This window comes from Myotis lucifugus, unplaced genomic scaffold, assembly GCF_000147115.1.
Source record: "Myotis lucifugus unplaced genomic scaffold, Myoluc2.0 scaffold_213, whole genome shotgun sequence".
In the NCBI taxonomy this organism is placed as follows: Eukaryota; Metazoa; Chordata; class Mammalia; order Chiroptera; family Vespertilionidae; genus Myotis; species Myotis lucifugus.
Window position 1 is genome coordinate 1224482 of NW_005871261.1, and position 25211 is coordinate 1249692.

Consider the following 25211-nt stretch of genomic DNA (forward strand, 5'->3'; position numbering starts at 1 on the left):
TTTCATGCCCTCTCGAAATATGCAAATTGTTCTCTGAATCTGAGTTACCCCCACATAGCGTATGTGATTACAAAGGAACCTAAAACCTCACCTCTGAGCTATTGATGGCCAAAGCTTGGAGTAGCAGCTTAGCAGCATCGAGATGAAGGCCATAGTGAATCAAAAGGTTGGCCAAGTTCACAAGAGGAATGTCCTGGTACTGAAGTGGAGCCAAATTCAAAGCCCTCTGAAGACAAGCAATAGCGAAAGTGCTATTTCCTACCGCCCTCCAGTAGAGTCCAGCTTCATTGAGTATCAGCCAGACAGGAGCATTTGGCTGAAAAAACCCCCAAATACTTCAGTTAGTACAAGAATACAGCACTTGTTCTAAAAAGGATTTTCAACATATGCATTTCATTCTTTTAAATAAATTTTAAAATATGTTTTTATTGATTTCAGAGAGAAGGGAGAGTGAGAGAGAGAGAGAGAGAAGCATCAATGATGAGAGAAAGTCATCCATCGGCTGCCTCCTGCATGCCCCCTACTGGGGAGCAAGCTCCCAGCCCGGGTTTGTGCTCTGAATGGGAATTGAACCCTGACCTCCTGGTTCATGGGTCGATGCTCAACCACTAAGGCACACCGGCCTGGCAATTTTGTTTTTGCTTTAGAGAACACTTGTCTAAAGGCACTTTCTACCTTTTTAATTTTAATTTAATTTATTTATTTTTAATTGAATTTACTGGAGTGATACTGGTTAATAAAATTATACAGGTTTCAGGTATATAATTCCACAATACATCATTTGTATATTTATTGTATTGTGTGTATACTAGCCCAAGTCATGCATTTTAATTTTTACTTAACAGTTAGTAAGCACTTAAATTTCAGATGTCTGAAGTAAGTGACTCACCTTATTAATAGCATGAAATAAGAAAGACCCAATTTCTTCTTCTGGGATAGTATAGTTATTAATACGGGAAAGCAAAATCTGAAAACAACAAAAGGAAGACTGACTCAATTGAATATAACAGGAAAGACATTTGAAAAGAATTTCTATAGATAGTAGTCTCTACTTGAGCTCCTCAGGAACAGCTAATTTGAATAGATATTTATAATCATGTAACAATGAGGTCATAGAAATACCAACAGGTGTTGACCTGCTCACTTGTATGCCCTAGTTTCCTATAACTAAAAAGTGTTAAAAGACATATACTTATTAAGGTGATCTATCATACCCCATTGAAGTCAACCTAGGTGTCCAGAACCAAGTGAGGAAGTGTTCAGAAGATAACAGTATGCAATTCCTGATGCAATAAAAGTCTGCTCTCTTTCCCAGCTGGAAAAGCACCAGATCCTCAGTTAGTCTACTTTATGTTCTTGCAGCATTCATATAACTGTAAGCAACTCCAAGGCAGGAATCATTGTCTATTTATCTTTGCATTCCTAGCACTCTAAACAGTGCCTAGCACATAATGTTTTTTTTGCCTCAGTAAATGTTTGTTAAATGTAAGTAGTAACCGTTCGCAGTTTTAAAATTAATTTTAAAAAGAAGGTCGTTGTGATGGTCTGTTTTCTCTGTAAAAAGGTTATTTTTTCATTTGTATCTATGGAATGGTATGTAATACAGAATTTATAGTCAGTAATAAAACATTCCTAGTTACACATAACTAAGAGAATTAAAGAAAACAACATAACAGAACTTATTTATAAAAATGTTTGCGTGTGGTTATCACATTCATACAAATTCCTAAGGACCTCAAATAAGCCCAAAACAGAGTTCACAAAGCCAAGAAAGAGAATCAAGCTTCCAATTTATACAAACTTCTGGAGGATACAAAGCTAAACCGAAGTGGTCAGAATGGCCTCCATCAGGTCAACAGAAAGTTCTGAGTTACTCATGCTTGCAGACTTCTCAGCGAGAGGAACAGGGCTTAGGTGGCTATGTCAGCAGCAGCCGGGAGGAACACCTTCCTGGCACCCTTTCAATAGCATGACTGATTTCTTTAAGATTTCAACAATTCTTTAACTCTATCCTTCAGTTTTATAAAGTTAAAGCTCAACAACTGACTTCTATCAAATTTCTGTTCCACCTAAGATGCTTGTGAAGTCACCCAGAATGGACGGCAATAAACACCAGCCTAAGTGAGCCTTACTTTTCGTGCATGGTCATCTGGCATTTTGGCTTTCAGATCCATGCGGACCTCTAATTCTTTGACTAAGTAGGACAGAGTCTGGCTTTTTCTGAAGTCAGTTATGGAACAGTCAGGGGTTTGGGCCTCTTCTTCTGAAGAATAATCATCACTGTTGAGTTCGTGGATCCTGGCACAAGAAAAAGGAACAAGTTTCATATTTTCAAAGTTTGGGTGATGTCAAGATAAAGACTTAACCTTTCAAGTCCAAGGCTGGTGCTCTCAAAGAACTGCCAGATGACAATCATGCAGAATCAAGTGCTTTGCCAATCCATCAGCACTTGCCTGAGTCCTTTGTTTTCCGGAGGAAGAAAATAGGTTGGCAATTCTCCGCCAACAGGGACTCTAGGATAGCTTTCTGCACAATCTGCTCTTTTAGGCCACAGAATATTCTGTTTGTCCTAATAAAAAAAGAAAGTTCCTCATCAATTTCTTTGGATTCAATATTTCAACATGCTAAACGAACTTTTAAAAAGAACACAAATATACTAGGATAATTAAACAATAGTACTTTAAGATAAATGCAGACATTTTGGTTGATTCTATAATATTCCCTTTACTGCAGGTTATTAGTCTAAATCAGTAATTCTACCTGCTTTACCACAGACTGGTTCAGGGTTGGGCAGGCCTAAGTCAGCTGAGCCAATGAGACACAAGGAGAGGCTTGCTTGGGGCTCTGGGAAAGAAAAGCCAGTCTTAGTTTCTTATGCCCCATAAGAACAAAAAACTTGTTGCTCTAGTTGCTGCTGGCTGTCACCTCATGAACAAGACAAGCTTTAGAATGAAACCAATACTGTGATGGCAAATTTAAGAAAAAGGAATGAAATGGGTCACTGGTGACATCACTGGACCATTGCATCAACCAAATCCAAATTCTGCCCTAACTCTGGAGTTCCTATAACATGAGGCAAATTTTCTTTTGTTAAAGCAAATTTGAGGTGAAATTTGTGATTTGTACCTGAAAGCACACATATACTTATAAAACTGGCACAGAAAACTATTTTTCCTTGAACTAAGACCTCTTCTTTGCCAATACCAATGTTTAACAATTATTATTGATTTGTAAAATGTTCATTTTTCTAAATATAAAGGCTTATTAAACTTATATCCCAAAGCTATCAAACTTTGGGGGAATTTATAGTACATATAAATAAATCTAAGTGGCTATATTAATTCTGTTAGAATAAAAACAATTAAATTCTGAAAATTTAATAGTGAATAAAAAAAATACGTGGTCTCTGTCCTTATATCTTGGTATTTCCATTGACTAAATTTCTTAGCCTAGAAATACTTCTTTATTAACTTGTTTATTATCTGTATCTTCTGCTAGAATGTAAGCTCCAGCAGAGCAAGGAATTTGCGTACTATTTTGATAGTACTAGCCTGGTACACAGTTGGAAGCTCAATAAAAGCATGCTGATTATAAAAGTAAATACAAGCATATGTTTAAGTCAAGTTTAGAAACTTGTTAGGGTTGGAAACTATACCCAGAGCTCAAGGCAGACCCAGTGTCTTACTTATCTACTACCTAGCCAAAGCCTTCCATTTAATAAGTGCTTGCTAAACTAAGCTGAACTGTGACAAGGCCATATTAATCAGTGAAGTTGAGAGCCACCGCTTTAAAAGAGCTTGTCTGTTTGAGAAAATGTCTCCATCACCCTCTATTAACTTACCCTATATGCATCAGAGTCCCTGCCCCAGATCCAGAGAACAGAATGGGCTACAGGTGGAGACTTGACCATACTGACGTCACTCTGATTTGTCTGAACATCAAAGTTCACAGACATCATACTGGAGGTTGATGAATCTTCACCAAACTAGAAAATGAAAAGTTCAATCAAACTGGAAGCAGAAAAGGAGTTGTGACTAAGATTTAACTCAAAACATTTAGTGAATATTGAAAATTAGTAGGAAATCAGAAAGTAGGTCGGTAATAAAGCAATCAGATCTTTTAATTCTCAGAACTATGCCCCAACAGTATTCTCTCATAGATAATGAACAGTTAGCAACTTTCAATCAACTATGCTATTGGTTTGTGCTCCTGTCCCTTCATTTTCTTTCTATGATTTAGTCTCTTTCAGGTTTAAAGATTAGCTGATTTCAAGGTTTGGTTCATTATTGTATACCCCCTATCTAGATTAAAATGATAACTACTCTATAAAATTAGTGTTCTGTGGGTAGAGGCAAGGGAACGTAAGAAAGGATCTTAAGATTTTAATATAGCTATCAGTTAGGCATTATAGACTATTGTACAACTAATCCCAAATATATACAGCCTTCTTCCAAACCAAGGTAAAACAATGTCTGATTGTCTCACAAGACTGTGTATTTCTAAAATCTTGTTAGAAAAGAGAATGGGTCCAGGATGGGATAGTGTACGAAAGACATGGGGAAAAGGAATGGATAGAAGGCATATTCTTTGGCAAATAGAAATATCATTCATGGAGGAACTGAGTACTTCCTATAAAATCTGACTTCAAAAATGTAACGGATACTCAAAACCCTAAATGAGAGTCATAAATGTTAGGGATCAAATATACAAAAAATCAAGAAGGGGGAGGGGGAGAAACAATGTTACTCTAGAAGAGAACAAGAAAGAGACCTGAACATAATCCACATTTTCAAAGATGTCTCCACGATGGTAGCGCACAGGTTGGTCCCACTGGCAATGTAAACTATGCTGCTGGTTGACCAGACGGCATATCTGATGATTTCCTGGAATAAGGAAGAAAATTAAATAGATGAAAAAGATCAGCAATGCCAACATGATTTTCTTAGTCTAAATCATTTAGTTTCAACTCTATATTCTTCAGAGCCTGGCAGAGTACTTACATAGGAGGAACTTACACAGGGGAACACTAATTAATGGTTCATTAAATTAAATCATTCTAAAGAAGCCTCGCCTGATCCATCTACAAATCAAAGGGGCTCCACTAGATAATCACGGCAATTACATTCTATGATTGTAAAATCTATTCACTACATTGCTTTAAGAGACTTCGGTCATCTCTCTGGAGAGAATTTGCTTTATTTATTTCATAATCCTGCTTCAGATTTATACATAAAAGCTCTGGTTGCACTTCAGTACAAATTGAGGAATAAATAATCCCAAGGACTAAACATACTCTTTAGACTCAAAATAGCAAAGAATACTTGTTAGATAGAATATAAAATGAACTATAAATGATCACCGCTAAAGTTCAGAGGTTAAGAGGCTTTGTAGACAAATATATTTACCAAGGGAGAAAGGTGTACTATAAGGAATTCTATTAACTTATTCTTTGGTGTCAAGCTGTGAGATCTGCTCTCTTAGGGTTTAATCAGACATGAAACATTTTAGATACAACCAAATCACTGACTTCCTGCCAACCCAAGTTTTCTTAGACCAGTGGGACCACAGACTCAAGAGATTTTAAAAAGAGTTATATACCTTCTTCCCAGAAAAAAAAAATTATGCACAAACACAATTCTAAGTATAATTCTGGGGAGAATTTCAAAATTCCCTAAAATTAATCCACTGACCCAAATTAAGAATTCTTGCTGGGGCCAAATTCTAATCTAAAATCTTACTTTGAAAACGAAACATTTGCTTTTAAGGGAGAAAAAAAAAAAGGTATTTATTTAGCCTGTTGCCAGTGTTGACTGAAGAGGGTGGATACTCAGTTTCTAAGGTGTGTCCGGCTTGTTTTACTTGGTGTAGGCTTGAGTTGCAGTGTTTTCAGACCAGCAGAGACTGGCATCAAATGGGAGCTTGTTAGAAATACAGACTCGGGCCCATTCTCAGACCTACTTAGTCAGAACCTGCATTTTAACAAGATCTCCAGGAGACTGACGTGCATATTAAAGTTGGAGAAGTATCAATGTAAGCCACAGAGGGTAAATAACCATTGTTAAGACTAGGATCTAAAAAATTTCACTTTTACTTTAAAATGTGAATTTAAAAAAGGCACAGGGACCCCTGGCCTGCTGGTATACCTGCTATGATGACGCTGGATTTTAAGAGCAAAGGAAGTCATAAGCACAACTTTATACTGCTTTATGAAAGTTACGGATGTAAAGCACGCTGGAAGTGAATTTCCTAACCTGTCTTCAATTATTTGGAATCAGTACTTACCTAATTGTGCCTCTTTTGCCATCTGTGTCTCATGGATGATATTTCTTAAGATTTGCTCTTCTTGAATCAGCTTATGTTTTTCCAGTATCTCCTGCTGTCTCAGGTAGTGGTCATGCTGCTTTTGATACTCTTTCAACTCATTCAGTGTTCGCTGGAGGGATCTTAACATTTTTAACATCAGGAAAAAGTTACTGAGCTTTAAAATTGTGAATTTTAAACCCACTTACATGCATAGATTTTCTGGTTCTCAGTAATAATTGCCAGGGTTTTTCTTTTTTCTTTTAATGTACAATCACTGTACCACGAAGTTCAAGAATAATGAGGCTAAATAGATGCTATTGTTTTATTAAAACTTAGGAGCAAAAAGGCAAATGCAAAATTCTCCCCTTAAATACAACTACCTTGACATTAAATAAATGGTGTGTTGGACTTTTCAGGAGCCAAAAAAGATGCATAACAATATATGATTAACTTTTACATATTTAACAATTCTGTCTCCCTCCACAAAGTTTGTGTTAGTTCCAATGACTGTCAAAGCCTTTCTGGAATCCTCTTTGATTCTGCCTAAAGACAAGGTTGAGGGTAAGGACCACTCTACCTTGTTCTCACATGCTATCTCCTTGGTTTATAGAATTAGGAATAAACCACAGAAACTTTGCTTTAGAAACGAATATTCTCTACCACCTGGTATCAAATCAGCTGCCTGATTATATGTAGTCACAAAAATCTTATTACCTATTACATTGTAACATATGAAGATTTAGGAGCTGTACAGATTGTATAAGAAAGAACCAATTCGATTCTTTAGAGCACAATCTTGGAAGAAGCTCAGCCAGGGAAAGATCTAATCAGGTGTAATAGAAGCCAGGTATAAACAAGCAAGCTGTCATTCTTTCCTTCTTACTACAATATGCTCTAAACAGACTGCAAAATAAGCAAATACAAAGGTTTAATGCGTTCCAAATCGCCATTTAATTCCCCAATAATCAAAGTAGACTTAAAACATTAAGGCTAATTCTATATGTGATAAACAATTCACTTCTAAGTTATGGGCTGTTTCTTAACTGGCCCTATAATCTGTTGAATCAAATACTTTTATTAAGTATACTGCAAGGACCAAGTGCAACAGAATTCCATTGCTGTACAACTTACACACTTCTGATTAAGTGAGGTTGAGGTCTCTCAACCTCACTTAACTAACATAACAATAGCTCAGCACTAGGAGTCAAAGGGGAGAAAAGATCACAGCATGTGCAAGTGATTTCACTGACAGTGTATTATCCTATCTAATAAAGAGGGAATATGCTAATTGACCCTAACACCATCGCAAAGATGGCGGTGCCACAGCCAATAAGGAGGAAATATGCTAATTGACTGCCCCGCCCTCAAATATGGCGGCACCCATAGCCAATAAGGAGGGAATATGCTAAGTGACTGCCATGCCCTCAAAGATAGGGATGCCCACAGCCACAAGATGGTGGCTCCCAGTCCCTTCAGCTCCACCGGGGTGGCAGGTGTGGTGGGGGTGACTTCACACACCTGCCTCTGGAGTCCCCCAGTCCCCTCAGCCCCCCAGCGCCGGCCCGAGGCTCAGGTAACCAGGGCCAGCTGAGGCTTGCGCTGCCAGCAGTGGCAGCAGCAGAGGTGTGATGGGGTGTCGCCTTCCCCCGATTGCCGGTCGCCTCTCGCCCCTGAGGGCTCCCGGACTGTGAGAGGGGGCAGGCCGGGCTGAGGGACTCTCCCCTCCAGTGCATGAATTTTCATGCACCGGGCCTCTAGTAAAAATATACAAACTTAAACAGTATAATTACTGATTATCCTGCAGCATCTCCATCTGACTTCACAAAAGTAATGATGTTCAAAACTGTAAAGCTCTAAATGACAGCATTTACTGCAAGCATTCTCTAGTTCCTAAAATCCATGCTGTTAAAGAGATTCCTCTATACCACCACCAAATTGTACTAAACATGCTGGATTTGGAGAAAAGGGATATGACTAGCAGTAGTGAAAAGGTGTTTTTCTTAATTCTAATGAAAAAATTAACACTGAGATCACCATCCACAGGGCTAAGTTAAGGTTCTATGGTGCTAGTGCTTCGGGGACATTTTTTCTCCCAATTACCTATGTTGAGCTTCCAATTTCTGCTCGAGTTTTTGCTGACACAGGACAGCATGCTTCCTCTTTAGAGCTTGCTCAAACCCAGGTTTGGCCTGCAAAGCATGGTCATAACAAAGCACTGAGTGGTTATACTCCCCAAGCATCTGAAGAGACAAAAGCAAAAACACACACACATGGGAAAAACGTTAGCCACAGCCTGTTTGCATCTGTCCAAATCCCCTAATAATTTATGAGATCACCCCTATATCTCACTCTACAATGAATATTATTTTGATCAGTGGCCAAATATCCACAACATAAAAACATGCTATAGCATGGTTTAATTGGGAAGTATTGCTATCTTAAGAGGTGTGCTCTGCAGAAATTTAATATTCCTATCAATTTATTTTTCTTTTTGTCAAGAGGCTGGGACAATTATGATACATTATTGTGTTGAGATTTCTCCTCTAATTCATTTCCATCCCCTTTCCTTTATTTGGACCAAAAGAGGAAAGGAAAAGGTATTTTTTATTGAAAAGAAAACAGCAACCAATTTGACTCATGAAAACAAAAAGTTGTATTTACTGCATATATATTTCCCAAAGTGTAATAGCTGGTGAAGAAGTCACTATCGTCCAGAGCTGCATGGACCACAACAGCAGCATCAGCAGAGAAGTGTGCTCTGTGCAGCACATTTGCCAAGTTGACCAGGGCAATGTCTTTATTGTGCCTAAAAGAGAAGGAGAGAATAATCAGATGTTAGGAAAGAAGCATATGTTCCACAATTATACACAACTACCTGACAAGAGAAAATTACATTCAAAGTTATTGAGCTTAGTGGCATAACTTTCTGTATACTTACAGATGAGAAAGTAATTTAACAAAATCATGTTTCATTTTTACATACTTGATGGTGCTTACTCAATCTGATAGCTATAATTTTTACCGCAAAAATAAGGTGGGGGGGGGGGGGATGGAGAAAGGTCTGGAAGACATTCTGTGATTTTAAAATATATTTAGGCCTTATCTATGAGGCCTAAATACATTTCATCTATAATAATTTCTCCAAAGTCCTTGCATTCAAGTCTCAAGTGAATCAGAGGGCATCTACATTATATATATATTTTTCCCTAATGGAAATCAGAAGTATATTATGCTATTATCACTTTGAAGTCTTTGAAATTTGTCATTTTTTTGAGATGGGACTAATTCATTTGAATAGGAATAAAGGAGAAATAAGTATAACACAATGCTTCTTATTGTTTTCTTTTTTTTATTTTTATTGTTTTCTTATGTTTTGTTTCTTTAAGAGCCCAAGCTATGTGGAAAATGCAAGGTAGAGAAGGGGAGGAAACTTACCTGGAAGAAAAGTGAAGTGCTCGCATGGCACATTCCACTACCTGATATGGCTCATTCTTTATTCTCCAGTAAAAGGAAGCCATGTTATACAGTACCCATGAGGAAGAGTTCTAGAGATTAAACAAATAAAATGACAATCAAACATAAGTCAAGGCAGTTTCTTAACTCAGAATGTTACAAATGAGCACCTTTACTACTGTCTCTTCTGAAATATAAAATGAAGAGCAAGACTTATAGTAGAGATAAAGCATGAGACAAAGTACAAATAAGCTACACCTGTCAAGAGAGCCTCCTGGTCACCAGTGTGCAAGTGCATCAGGTGTGATCTCCACAGAGAGACCATACAACCACAGGCTATCATTCTAAGGAGGAAACAAAGCTGAAAAGCCCACCAACTGGCCACAATTTAATGGGTCTTACTTATTTCAGGACTTTAGAAGTTAGGAATCAACCTACTTAGAGATGCCAGTTGCTTTACCATGGAATTTCTGAAATTAACATATTTTAAAGTTTCCTATTTACTTAATATCTGAGTGAAGGTACATACGTAATCAAAGGACAGGCTTATGCTGAATATTTGTCATTTTCTCTTTTGTGTTCAGAATCTAATTTAAGCCTTCACACTATAATACATTTATAATAAGTGTATTATTTTGTCAACGTAAAAAGGAGTTCTTTTTTTATTATAAGGAGCTCATAAAAAATCTAAACATACCAAACAAACAAACCAACTAACAAATAAGAGATCATGGACCAAAACTACAAACAATTAAAAAATATGAAACAATGGCCAATTGGAAGGTGAAATGATGTAAAACTTAACAAAAAAATAGAAATGAAAAAGATACAAGTTTCTTTTCAAAAACCGGCAAAGAATGCCCAGCCTGTGTGGTTCAGTGGTTGAGCATCTATCTATGAACCAGGAGGTCACGATTCCCAGTAAGGGCACATGCCCAGGTTGCAGGCTCTATTCCCAGTAGGGGACGTGCAGGAGGCAGCCGATCAATGATTCTCTTTCATCATTAATGTTTCTATCTCTCTCCCTTCCTCTCTGAAATTAATAAAAAATATATATTTAAAAAATAAAAAAAAAATTGGTAAAGATTAAAAAGAATGCCAATACTGGCTACACTGTATATTAAGTTCAGATATTAACTGTAGAAATGTTAGGTTAGTACAGTCTAGTATTTCTGTGGGACAATTTGACAACATGTATGTAAAAGGCCTTAAGAATGTGATAACCCTTCGACCCCACAACTCCACTATTAGCAATTTGTCCTATGAGAATAGTTAAGTTTTAACTATACAGATGTGTAAAAATAAAAATCCAAAAGAATATATTATAAGACAGTAATTATCTCTAAGTTTTTAAATTATAATTTTTGCTTCATAGATTGATAGATTTTTAAATATAATCTAATTTTTTACAAGCACCAATTATTTTATTTTCAAAGTAGTTATTTTTAAGATTAAAACTAAGTATAATTCTATATTAATCAGCCTATATATTCTACTTCAAAGAAATGTATGATTTTCAAGTGATGTAACTAAAGACTTGAGCACTATGTGCAGTCAGTTAAATTGTTCTTTCACAATTGACTTATATCTTGGGATTGAGCCTCTTTTTCAATAGATAACCTTTTGAGAAAAATTTCCTTCAAATAATCAGATACTTTGATTTTTATCTAATTTTCAGACTTTATATTGTAAACTGGAAAAAAAATTAATTAAAATTCTACATGAATTTCTCAAAACATCAGGATAAGCAGAATATTTTACACATATTAGGAGAGAAAAATCATTAAGAAAAATCTTTCTGTAAGATTTCTTATAAAATTTCTCCCCAAATTTATAAATGTTAAAATATCACTGTTAATTACTCCCTCCTTCTTTGGAACCCTTTTTTTCTCTTGTCTCTTAGGATCATATTCTTCCGGACACCCTTTTTAGTCTCTTTTGAAATTCCAGACTCATACAGGTATTTCAAAATCAACACGGTCAAAACAGAACTCTATCTTCTCTTCTCTCACCCCCACCCTGCTCCTCCTTCAAGTTGTTCAAGCCAAAAATTGAGAAATTACCCTTGATTTTTCTTTTTCTCTCATTCCCCGTTCTAATTCATCAGATTCTAAACTTTTAAACATTTCCTGAAATAGTTCCTTCATTTCTAAAACTAACCATTCTAGTCTAAACCATCTTCATCTCTCTCTTGAACTACTGAAGGATATTTTAAATCCTAGGCCAGTTTCCCTTATTACTCATCAAGTTCTGGGAATGCAATGTTTTACATTATCTTCAGAAAAACAAGATGAAGATGGTAACTTAGCAACAAAAATAATCATATATATAATATCTAATGTATCTGAATAATCATATAAATATACAATGTATGTGAATAAATTATATGTATATAAATGTTGCAATTATACATTTTACTTAATACCACTATAATAATGCTGAGGAACGAGCCTACATTTTAATGTACTCTTTGGGCATAGAGAAGAGCAAAAACCATTTTCTAATTCCCACAAGTTATCCTGATTGTTACATTTAAATTCTTGAGTCCCGTTGCACAATTCCCTGTTTCATTTTTTAAAGTAGATGTTCCCTTAAAAGAAAAAATTAAAAGATTTTATTGTTGGTGGTGATTCTTTTTCATGTTCAGAGAATAATGATCATCTATGTATTATGTGGAGATACAGCAAAGACTCTAACGTTAAATTTTCTTTCACATTCAAAATACATACTCAAACCTATAAGCTCTGTTGCTTATATTATATATAATTTTCTTTTATGAATTAGCTTAAATACATCTTTTTAGCATTCCTTCCTGGGTAATGGCACTGGATTACCAATGTTTTTCTTTAGCTTTAAACTTTACAGTTTCTATTAATGTAACCTCAATTTAAAACCACTCTCTAGATAGAAACAAGCTCAGCAGGTGTTTCCTGAGAGTAAAATATCTCCTGTTCACAGAGAGTTTCCTGGCTCTTTAAGTCAGTGATGACTTACCTTCTGTAGGCCTTCATGAATGAGGTGACCTATGTCATCTATATTCCTTCCTAATCGTTTAGATAAATATGTGAAGATTGGATCTTCTTTAGGTAATAGTGGTGCAGAAAGATTAACTCTCTCTTGTACACCCTGAAAAAGAACAAAAATTGAAAAAGGAGATTATAAAAGACTACAATTCGGTATCTAATAACATTTATTTTGAAGGAATTTTAAAAAATACAAGATGTTTGTAAAATTATAAAGCTATGTGAAAGGAAAAGAAAAAGAGTATTTATAAACAAGAGACTAAATTTGTAAAAATGTACTAAAAAAAGTCCCACAGCTCTCTACTTACTCGCAAGTGCTGGAAAGCATGTATACTATATGGAAGTTCTAGAATTTTAGTGCAATCAGGTTGCTCAGGTTCTGGAGGGACAGGAGATTCTGTATCTATATAATCTTCAGGGCTAAAATCAAGAAGCAATAAATGAAAGGTGAAGAAATGTCCAATTTTTCCCTAATTGAACTATATTCTCAAAACATCTGAACTTTACAACCAGTATTACTCAACATTCATAACTTTTTCAGTGTTGTCAGAGTCAAACATTTTGGGAGTTCAAGTTACAGGAGATAAATCAAGAGTGAGAGAGAAAATAGGCTGGTAAGAGAATGTTAAGATCAGGGACTTTTTAAAAACTAATATAACACTGCTAAATTCTTTCTGGAAATATCAAATCAATTTACATTTCTGTTGATAGCCTCTCCATATTTTTACCAGTTTGATAGATGAAAACTATCTAAATGTTTTAATTTGTACGTACTTTATCATTACTGAGAAATATGTCTTCTACATGCTTATTAGTCATTTGTATTTCTTTTGCTATACATTGTTCAATTTACTGCTGCGGTATTAAATATCTTCAATAGTATGTACTTTGAACTTTCAAATTTCAATAAACTTATCTGTGGTTGAAGCTCATTCTCATTGAGAAAGAATTTATTGATTTGAGAAAGATTTGTTCAAGAAAACATACTTTGGGGGGGAGGGAAGAGAATGTCTTTACCTGATGTCTTTGCTCTCCAAAGTTATGTATGTGCCATCATACAGATCCAGGTCCCCTAAGGGCACCTTGGCTTTGATGCAATCTGGATCTTCTTTATTATGTCTTTGTTCCAGTCCTGTGTCTCTGTCCTCATTCTCTTCTATGTGAATTTTTTGAGCAACTAATTGCTTCTGTTGAGAAGAAAGTTAACACAATGGATTTTTCTAATATTTCCGTCTAGATTCCACGTAGGAGAAAGGAGAATTTAATGTACTGAAGAAGCTTGAGAATCCTTTACAAAGGAAGACAAGGATTTTGAACATGCCCTCAATTAATTAAGTTGACATCAATAGGCTTCTCTAGACAGGTGAGAATAGCACTGAGATTTGGGGGCTATTTTTTGCCAATACAAAATTGACTAATATACTACAAAAAAATGTAGACTATCTTAACTAATCAATCATTAATGAGACTAAATATATTTTCAATATGTGGATGCTCAACCACTGAGCCACACTGGCCAGGTCAGAATAATCTTTTAAAACAAAAAATAAAATACTAAATTGACAGGAAACCAATTATATTGAAAAATAAATTACATGGTGGTTTGATTAGATTCCTACTTTGGCAAGACAACTTGAAAGATGTCAATAGTCTTAAGTTTTTTAATGTTTGACCATAAATTTCCCAACAGGATTTTAATGTATTCAGTTTCTTTTACCTTCTCCTGAACATGAAAAAAGAGTCTAACATGCTTTAACTAATCACTAACCATGCCCCAAACCGACAACATATTGTTAATTTTATTTAGTTTTATCTTTTAAAACACAAACACAAAAAATATTTAAATAAGTTTAGCAACTTTTTCATCAATGTTTTTACTGACCATTCAGATGTAGCTTTTACTGGATTTACTTTTCTTCTTGCAAAAGTATACCTTTAAGCCGAAACCGGTTTGGCTCAGCGGATAGAGCATCGGGCTGCGGACTGAAAGGTCCCAGGTTCGATTCCGGTCAAGGGCATGTACCTGGGTTGCGGGCACATCCCCAGTAGGAGATGTGCAGGAGGCAGCTGATCGATGTTTCTCTCTCATCGATGTTTCTAACTCTCTATCTCTCTCCCTTCCTCTCTGTGGAAAATCAATAAAATATATTTTTTAAAAAAAAGTATACCTTTAATTTTATTTAAGTGAGTAACCTCTGTCTTTGTATGTCAGAAAAATCTTTGCTTTGTTCTCATTCTTGAATGATAGTTTTAAAAAAATATAAAATTCTAGTTTGACTGATTTTCTCTTAACAGTCTGAAATTATTCATTCCTCCATTTTCTTCTGATATAGAAGAAGTCTACCTAGTTGTCACTACTTTGCGTATAAATTGTATTATCTAGTCTCATGGCCTTTAAGTCTGCATGTCAATGATAAACAAAGTTACATCTCCTGTCACACCTTTACTTCAGAGTCCACACTTGAAGAACCAACTCCCTACCCGATGTCTCCACTTAGATGTCTAATAGGTACCTCAAACTTAACATACCAAAGCCAGACTATCATTGATTTCCATAAACTCCCCAATCCTACACATCCTGTAGTCTTCCCTACCTCAGCTATCATCAATCCATCCTTTCAATCTCCTGGATCAAAAACCCTCGAGTCATTCTTCACCCCTCATCATCTATCTCTCCCCAACCACTCCATGACCATCTCTTCTCTCTAACAGTTTTGGTTCTATCCAGTTCTCAAGTCCAGAAACAAATCTTATAATTTTGGTTTGGAGTTTCTACCTCAAAGTAATATTCTGCCCTAAAATGGGTTTCAGGAAATTGAAGATGCAATTATTTAGCCATTGGATGGTTCAGTTCCTTTTTTGATCATCAGGTTTTGTCTTGTCTTCCCCAGACTCTTTTCATGAACAGATGCTCCATCCCAGTCCTCAAGCAGTAAGCCTGATTCTCTTCATCTTACATGGAATACTGCCAGTTCTCTTAACTCCTCAGAGATGATCTACCACACACCATAGGGTGCTCCTGGCCTTGGAAACCAGCAGGTTTGTAGCTTCAGGCACTTTCCCAACTTAGTGTGTCTGTTCCATTTCTGGTCCATGGAGATGTTTATGTTGCTTTTAGGCCTGGCACCATTTTATTTTGATTTCCACTTTATATTTTATCAGCCATTGCTGTGTATATGAAGCAAAAGGAGTGTATTAAGTATAAACTCAATACACTACCTTAACCAATAATTAGTGGACTCAACATTTCTCATTTGTATTTTCACTGATGTGGTGAATGGCATTCTCCCCTGTATATACTCTAATTTAAGGCTCTTTCTCTTTATATTATGTCATAACTAGAGGCCAGGTGCACGAAAATTTGTACTCTCAGGGGGATCCCTCAGTCTGGCCTGTGCCCTCTCGCAATCTGGGACCCCTTGGGGGATGTCCACCTGCCAGCTTAGGCCTGCTCCCCTGAGGATTGGGCCTAAGCCGCAGTCGGACACCCTTAGCGCTGTCGAGAAGGCAGGAGAGTCTACTGCCACCGCTGCACTCGCAGTGGTCAGCCTGGCTTGTGGCTGAGTGGAGCTCCCCCTGTGGGAGAGCACTAACCACCAGGGGGCAGCTCCTGTGTTGAGCATCTGCCCTCTGGTGGTCAGTGCACATCATAGCAGCCGGTTGTTCCCAGTCATTCTGCAGTTAGGGTCAATTTGCATATTACTCTTTTATTATATAGGATGACCCCTAAAAAATGGGATAGCATTAAACATATACAATGTGCCTATGCATCTGAAAATAAAACGTATTTTCTGTACCATTGCATCTTTTGAACACTGTTTTTTAAAGACAGATCAAGCTTCCAAGCATGATAAATATACCTATTGGCAAGCTCAGAGAAGGCCTACATGGCAGTCTTGCAAACTCTAAAATCTAAAGTAACCACAAGGATGGTCTGAAATTAAACTTTAACTAAAAGCAATTATGGTGGGTAGTCAACTCTGGTATCTTCCCTGACAAGGTCAATCTTTACCTTAACTAAGCTTATTGTGTTTTTGCATCTACGATAACATATTGAAATGTCAGGGTAACTTGTAACTTCCCTTTTTTCCGGACCCCTCAGGGCACAGCCAAATGTTCTGGGTGCCAGGACAGATACCACAAATTCCTTCATTGTTATTATCATGTTAATTGTTGACTGTTAACTATCCTGTACCCACCTAAGTAAAAATAATTATGTGTCTATCATTTTACTCTTTATCCAATCCCAGAGGTTCCCCACCTTTTTGCTTTCTCCTGCCTCTCTATTATATCAACAATGGATTTTCCATAATCCACCTACGTCTCCTCCTTTGATTAAAATGTATAAAAATAGGTTAAAAAAACGCCATTCTCTGGGGCACTATCTCAATCCTTTGAGATTCTGCTTCCCAGCACTTGTTGACAGTTTGGCTCAAAAAAACTTGCAAAAATTCTTTACAGGTTTGAATGTTTCTACGTTCACAATACAATAACTCCTGTGAAATGCAACAAGTTTCAGCTGCATATTGCATGCCCACTTGCCTCACCTCCAATTCTTTGAGGTAGTTAACTGTTGTTTCTTGTCTCATTAATATGACTAAGTCATGGGGATGCTTCAAGTTCATTGGTGAATCCACCTGCAAAAAAGCAAGCAATAAATAAATAAAGCTTAGACATTGTTAAAGTTTCCTTTAATATGCTCTAAATTATTGTTCAATCCCCATTATAACCAGTGTTATTAGGTGCTCAATAAAACTCAAGGGGTATTTAAAAAGTGATCATATAGGAAGGAGACATATGTAATACTCTTTGTAATACTTTAAGCAATAAAAAAAAAGTGATCATATATAAATTTCAGCAAGGAGAATGACAGGTTCAAAAGCTGTCCTTGAACTTCTACTTGAAAGAGCAAGCTTTTAAAGTGAATATTCTGACTTGACTGGTTATATGAGAAATATTCAACATGAGAAGTATTTGGCAATGAATGATAAATTCCTTAAAAGATATTTCACACCTGTAATAACAAAAAGGGATTGTCTTGTCTTGATTATCACATTCCATATCTGAACAGATTTGGAAGCAATAAAAGGAAAGTACTAAAAGGACCAGATTTTTTTCCTCTTTTTTTAAATGTTTTCTTTATTCTTTTTTTCTCACGAAAAATGATTTTAAATATAATGTTACATGCAGTAAACACCAATTATTCAAGAAAAATGATCTTAAATATAATATTACATGTAATAAACATTAATATTTCAAAATAAAAGGATTTTAAGTATATTACCAAAACTATACTAATATAGTATGATATCACAAAAGATGTAGGAAATATTAAAAATATGCAAATAACAGGATTACTTCTATTATATTCTGAAATATTATTTTTCTCCCTCTGGCTCTATTTTTTTTTCTCTTTCTTTATTAAGGTATTACATGTGTCCATATCCCCCATTGCCCCTCCCACCCCCCCACTCATGCCCTCACCCCCGTGGTGTCTGTGTCCGTTTGTTAGGCTTATGTGCATGCATACAAGTCCTTTGGTTGATCTTTCCCCCTTACCCCCACCTTCCCCTACTTTCCCTCTGAGGTTTGATAGTCTGATCGATGCTTCTCTGGCTCTGGCTCTATTTTTGTTCATCAGTTTACATTGTTCATTATATTCCACAAATGAGTGAGATCATGTGATATTTATCTTTCTCTGACTGGCTTATTTCACTTAGCATGATGCTCTCCAGGTCCACCCATGCTGTGGCAAATGGTAAGAGTTCCTTTTTTTTTTTTTTTTTACTACAGAGTAGTATTCCATTGTGGAGATGTACCACAGTTTTCTAATCCACTCATCTGCTGATGGGCACTTCAGCTGTTTCCAAATCTTAGCTATGGTAAATTGTGCTGCTATGAACATAGGGGTGCATATATCCTTTCTGATTGGTGTTTCTGATTTCTTTGGATATATTCCTAGAAGTGGGATCACTGGGTCAAATGGGAGTTCCATTTTTAATTTCTTGAGGAAACACCATACTGTTTTCCACAGTGGCTGCACCAGTCTGCATTCCCACCAGCAGTGTAAGAGGAGGTTCCTTTTTCTCCATATCCTCACCAGCACTTGTCGTTTGTTGATCTGTTGATGATAGCCATTCTGACAGGTGTGAGATGGTAACTCATTGTCATTTGATTTGCATCTCTAGGATGATTAGTGACTTTGAGCACATTTCTCTTGGCCTTCTGTATGTCCTCTTTCGAAAAGTGTCTATTTAGGTCCTTTGCCCATTTTTTTTTTATTATTGGATTGTTAATCTCCCTTTTGTTAAGTTGTATGAGTAGGACCAAGTTTTGAAAATGATTTATAGAAGCCAAAAATGAAAAATATAAATAACCTTGAGATTTAGTATTTATAACTTATGTTCTCTAGATCATAAACAAGCGACTATATCATTGAAGATGTAGAAAAACGAACTCTCATATGTTGATAGCAGGTTTATAAATTTATTCTTATTTAAAGGGTTATCTGACAACATAATCAAAATGTTATAAGTACATACCCTTTGGCCTGGAAATATAAACTCTAGGAAACTATCCTATAGTCATTCTTAAACAAGTAGGCAGATATATATACAAGGATGCTCACTATAAGACCTTAGCTGAAAAAAACAAAACAAAAACCTAATCCATCAGTAAGGAAATAGGGAAATCCATTATCCAAGGGAATGGGATAGAGAAAGCTAGACCTACTGTCCTGCAAAAATGTTCACAATGTATAGTTAACTAAAAACAATAAAGAATAATAAGTATACTATGATTTTTTAAAGAAATTATGTGTACACTTTTATAGACAGAGATGTATACAAGTCTGTGTATGCACAAACTAAATTGGCTTATAGTGGTGTCTTTTGGGAAATGGGATAGAAAGGAGAGGTGTATTCATGCTTTTACTTTACATACACATATTTATTTTTAAATTGTTGGGAATGTACACATAACACTTTTAAAATAAGGAAGAATAATTCACATACATTTATATACATCTTTTGAATTTCAGAAAAATCTAAGACATTGACTGTCCTTGGTACCTAAGGGATAAAATGAAGTTCACGCTATCTCGTATTGTTGGGTTGCCAAATTATACACCAGCCCTTCAGGAAGTTCCATTCTGAGAAGAAACTATCTTTTTATAACCTCTAAGAAATTGACATCTGCTCAACTAATTGATTTTAGAGCTAACTTTTTACCTGCAGAAGATAGCCTAGCTTAAACCTTGGTAAATATGAGAGCCCATTAAAAATTATTTTAAAAAGAGGGGATAAGAACAACATAAAATAAGGTTGGCTTTAATTATATACACAAAACAACTGGACAATGTTGAGTGACTACAATAAAACTTACCTGCCTTTGCTCATTCTACCATCTTGGAGAGGCCAGAAGAAAAAGAAATGCTAGTCCCAAGTAACTTCCACTCATACTTTCATTGCAATGATCTGAACTACATAATTACTATTATCTAGTTACATAATTATCACCTCTCCTGGTCTTGCTTTTAAGATGAAATCCTTTCACTGCTACCTGGCCTTCCCACTATATTGGAATTTACATTGAAACTTATCTGAATTTTTGCCTTCTGAGGCAAATTCTTTGGCCCCCTTAATAAAAATTTTGCCTTATACTGAAAAAAAAAAACTTTTCTGAATTTAAAAGGAACTAAAAATATAATAGCAATGCCTATACATGGCCACCTGAGCTGTAAATCTATATCAAATAATCACGCCCACCAAAGGCCTACAAGCAAAATGTTGTTTATCTCAATAAGAGGTGGAAAATTTTGCTTCTCTTTTCAATAGTAGTTGAACAAATTCCCAACAGGCATGTATGAAAGCTACTATAATAAATTGAATTTGGACCAATTTAAAATTCAAAGCCCATCAATCTTCTTTACAATATGATATATTTGTGATATGTTATAGCATACCAAAATTTTTATAGGAGAAAATGTAAAAGCTACAGCCAGTGGCTAAGAGTACAAAAGAGCTATACATAAGAAAGCCATAGAAAGTCTGCTTACTTTGCAACTTTATCTATTTCTCAAGAGGTGGCTATTTAGTATGTGACTTTATATAAAGTATTTTTCAGTGAGGATTTTTTAGAAAAAAATATTGGAGGAGTGAGAGTGAAAGTGGGAATATGACATTCCTATTCCAAAATACCTAACCAGTCTGATTACCTGGTATTTGGAGAATTGTAAGAGGAATAAAAGAATGAGATAAATGAAAGTTTACATTAGAGAACTAAATGCAGGGGTGGGAAATGTCTGGCCCTTCCAACGCATCCGGGGTGAGTTAATTGTTTGACCAAAATACAGTAGGCTAATTTTTCGCTGATAATTTTGTATGGCCGGAGAATGATGTTATAAATACCCAAATGGCCTTTGGCAGAAAAAAGTTTCCCCACCCACGATTTAAAGTATAATCTTAGTTTTAGATTAAAAAGATACTAGATAACCAGGGCTTTATATATTTGAATAGCATGGGTTTGGCCAACATTCAAATATAAGGAAATACTTTTCATTTCCTTGAAGCTTTTATTTCAACAAGATACAGCAGCTAGAGGAGGTATAAAGTGATCTGCAGAAGGAAGGGAGTCCACTGACAGCTGTGTTTCTCTTTTTACATGGCAGCAAATGGCATGGACCTTCGCCAGATAAGGGTTAGCAGTAAATGATTTATAGCCTGACATATATTTTTATTGAGGTATCTTCAAGTTCTTAAATTGTAAGACATGATAATTATCCTTGGCAAATGCCAATCAGCTCGAATTTCTCTCCTTTCAAACACCCCTCCTTCTTAGAAGATTACAAATACCACGCCATCCACTCAACCAGGCCCACTATGAGTCAATATTCAGAACCTATGTCCTCTTATTTTATACAAATAGTCAAAAGGAATGGTAATATCCTTTAAATCCAGCTGACATTTCATATATCATATTTCGAGAATGGTAGTTTCTAGTTGGTGGACTCTGGATGATTATGAACCCAGTGAAATGCTATCTCTCTGACTCCACTTGTTCAAGCCTGCGTTGTTCTCATGGCCTTCTGGCTCCTGCTTTAGACAAGCTAATCATTAGAGGAATTCTGTGTGGGGCTTGAATTTTTACAAAAATAGCCCCTCCCATTTTCCCTTCCCTTGACATAAAAGAAGCCTGAATCTTGTACTTTCTTAAAATGGATTTGAGGAACTACCAGGGCCCCATCTTCTTGGTTGGTGCCTTCTTGGTCAATAAACCTTTCCTTACTCCAAACTCTGATGTTTTTAGTTTTGGCATTCTGAAGCTTCCAGCAAAGGGACTTTGGAGGGTAACAATCATTCTTTTCTTGTGTTTTCTGACTTTTTCTACAGGGAACACATATTACTTAAATATATAAAGTAGTTCCTTTTTTTTTTTTTTTTAAAGTGCTATCTATGGGTCATCTTGTTAAAAGGAATCTTTAGAGCACTATGCAACATGTATTTATTAAAAACTTATTTTTATTGCTGAAAGTATACAGATATCCCCTCCCCACCCCACTGACTCCTTCCAGGCCTTCCCTGCACAACTGTCTGTCCATGAGCTATGCACATCTATAATAATAAAAGCATAATATGCTAATTAGACTGGATGTCCTTCTGGATGACAAAGCCGGGGCTGCAAGGGAAGTCCGGGTCCCGGATGCCAGAGGGAAGCCGGTGCTGGCAGCTGGGGGAAGTAAGGCCTACTCTTGCACAAATTTCGTGCATTGGGCCTCTAGTATGCATATAAGTTCATTGGTTAATGACAAGTGTAAGCTCAGGTCTGAGGAACAATTTTGTAGCTTTTCCTTGTATATTTATAGAGAAAAAGTTTCTCTCACAGATGTGGGGGCCAGGCAAAACACTTCAAAAAGCAACATCTATTGTATTTTCTTGTTCCTTATCTCCCTCCCCTCAGATTTTTATCCTGATCTTAAATCTAGGTCATTGCCATTTTCAACTAATCATCCAAGGAGCCCTCACCTTTGTGACTCCCATCATACTAATATAATAAAAGCCTAATATGCAAATTGTCCTCTCAACCAGGAGTTCGACTGGAAGTTCGACCAGGGGGCGGGGCCGGCCAGCCAACTGTGGGAAGGGAGGTCCTGGCTGGCAGTTTCTAGGGACCCTACCTGTGAACGAATTTTGTGCACTGGGCCTCTAGTACTAATATAGTGGCAAGGTGAGTTTTAGAGGGAAGGGATGAGGGAGGCAGAAGAGTCTGCCCACTTTGCATGCACCTTCTTTCAGGTCTAGAGAAGTGCAAGTTCACAAAATAACAGTCACCCTCAGCTCTTGAGAGGGAAGTACACAGGCTCCTGCCTATAATTGTCAAAACTTTAATATTAATATGAACAGGTCTTTCACTAGAAACATTTACTTGTATAAGATCAATAAAACACTATTATTATGAACTGTGTGGGTTTCGGAAATATTTTTTTAAAGATGACATTTTTGCTTCTAGAGTACTTGTCCAGTATTTTAATGAGAAATTAAAAGTCAGTCTCAATTTTATAAGCTATCAAGTTATCAAAACTAAATATAAACTTTAAATAAACAAAAATATTGAATCCTGACCATCTCATGAATTTTTATGGCCTTATATCCCTAGTTTTAAAAGTCTTACCCTCAATTAGATGTTACTTTTTTTTTGCATAGTTCCTGGAAGACACAGTTGTACGTGCTTAAAGTCACATGAAATAATCTAGGTATTTGAAGTATATTATCTATATATATAAAAGCCTAAGTGTCCGTTATGACGGGTCAACCGAACAACCGGTCGACCGGTTGCTATGACGTGCACTGACCACCAAGGGGCAGATGCTCAACACAGGATCTGCCCCCTGGTGGTCAGTGCACTCCCACAGCCACCTCCCGTGGCTGGCCAGCCTCCTGCGGTCCATCCCCCCGGCCATCCCCGATTGGCCCTGATTGCGACTGGGCAAGATGGCCCCGATCGGCCCTGATCGCCGGCCAGGCTGAGGGACCCCACCCGTACACAAATTCATGCACTGGGCCTCTAGTATAGCTATAATCTGGATTTGGATATGTAGTGTTGCAGCCAATTTTGTGAGAATATTCATGTCAAATAAACACCATTTTCCTAACTGATAGTCAAGTTAATTTTTCAATTTAAACATGAACAACTTCTAATAAAAGTACCTTTAGCCTACATTTTCTGATTTATGTAAGCAAGAACTATACAAAAAAACAATGAATAAAGTAGACAATTTACAATTTTCAAGGAAAGAGAATGAAACACTGAATCAAGACAGAAGAGTCATGGATATTTATCATTCCAATAGTTATGATATTCTTGTAAATATCTACAGAAACAATGTAGCTAAACAGAATTGTTTTATATGTAACTCAGAAGTGATTCTCATTCCAGCAGCAAATATTTATGAAACATAGAATAATGGTCTAATAAATGTCCATGTCCCAATTCCCCGAAGCTCTGAATATGTTAGGTTACATGGCAAAAGGAAATTAAGGTAACTGGTAGAGTTGAGGTGGATATTCAGATTACCTTAATTAAGACAGAGAGTATAACCTGGATCATCCAGGTGAGCCCAATGTAACCACAGGGTCCTTAAAAGTAGAATAGTTCTGTCAACTATAATTTTAAAAATGAAAAAATATTTAAAAATAAATAAAAGTAGTCAGCTCTATAACAACAACAAAGTGGAACAGGGAAGTCAAAGGGAGAGATGTGATTAAGGGGAAATGGTCAGAGGTACAATGTTGCTGGCTTTGAAGATGTAATACAAAGGGGCCAAGAGAGAGTGCCCTTCTAGTTACTAAATGGGATGCTGTCTGATTTATGAATCACATAATAAAACCAACTAGATCTTCACATTCACTCAGGTGAATTTTGTTAACAGATTTGGTGACAGCTTCAGAAGCAAGTGAACTGATGGTACTCTGGGGCAATGAGAACACAGGCGCAGCTCCCACAAACACCATTTTGAGTTCACTGTCTTTCAGTATCCCCGGGATACTGGCATACCCATTTCCCCCTCAATAAAATGGGCATAGCTGGTGGTATATTCAGGGAAGTGGCCCAATACGCTCCGAAAGAGGGCTGTACTAGATTTGCTACCAGTGGTCATCTCAGATGCTTCCCCAACACCTCTGGTAAAAAGAGAATAAGGAGAATTGAGAAATCAAAACTATCCTTGGGCCCAGGATTTGCCTGCTATCTCTTTTCATGTTTCCTTAACCTAATTCCTCGCTGAATTGGGCAAAGAAACCCACAACATTGATGATGTAGTTTACTAGCTGGCCCCTTGAGCCCAGTAATTTTTAAAACTGTGTTATAAACTTTCACTAAAAAGTTTAACTAAAAAAAAATTGCATGAACATCCACAAGTAGACTAAAAGGTAGAAA

The 25211-nt window shown here is 36.4% G+C and overlaps 1 protein-coding gene across 3 annotated transcripts in view; it reads right to left on the reverse strand.

Annotated features, from left to right (window-relative positions):
* Positions 1–25211, reverse strand: part of TTC17 (tetratricopeptide repeat domain 17) — an 82996-nt gene that overhangs the window by 46389 nt on the left and 11396 nt on the right. For 2 of the 3 annotated variants that reach the window (XM_014463623.1, XM_014463622.1), the window contains exons 2-15: positions 17327–17416; positions 13797–13966; positions 13088–13199; positions 12751–12882; positions 9739–9848; positions 8965–9109; positions 8404–8543; positions 6283–6443; positions 4771–4883; positions 3842–3985; positions 2454–2569; positions 2133–2298; positions 890–967; positions 92–316 (exon numbers count right to left, since the gene is read on the reverse strand). In XM_014463623.1, the coding sequence (XP_014319109.1) occupies positions 92–316; positions 890–967; positions 2133–2298; positions 2454–2569; positions 3842–3985; positions 4771–4883; positions 6283–6443; positions 8404–8543; positions 8965–9109; positions 9739–9848; positions 12751–12882; positions 13088–13199; positions 13797–13966; positions 17327–17404 (1890 nt within the window). In that variant the 5' untranslated portion in view covers positions 17405–17416. Of the gene's footprint in view, positions 1–91; positions 317–889; positions 968–2132; positions 2299–2453; positions 2570–3841; positions 3986–4770; positions 4884–6282; positions 6444–8403; positions 8544–8964; positions 9110–9738; positions 9849–12750; positions 12883–13087; positions 13200–13796; positions 13967–17326; positions 17417–25211 lie in introns of those variants that run through there. The other variant, XM_023761687.1, reaches the window with a different exon arrangement.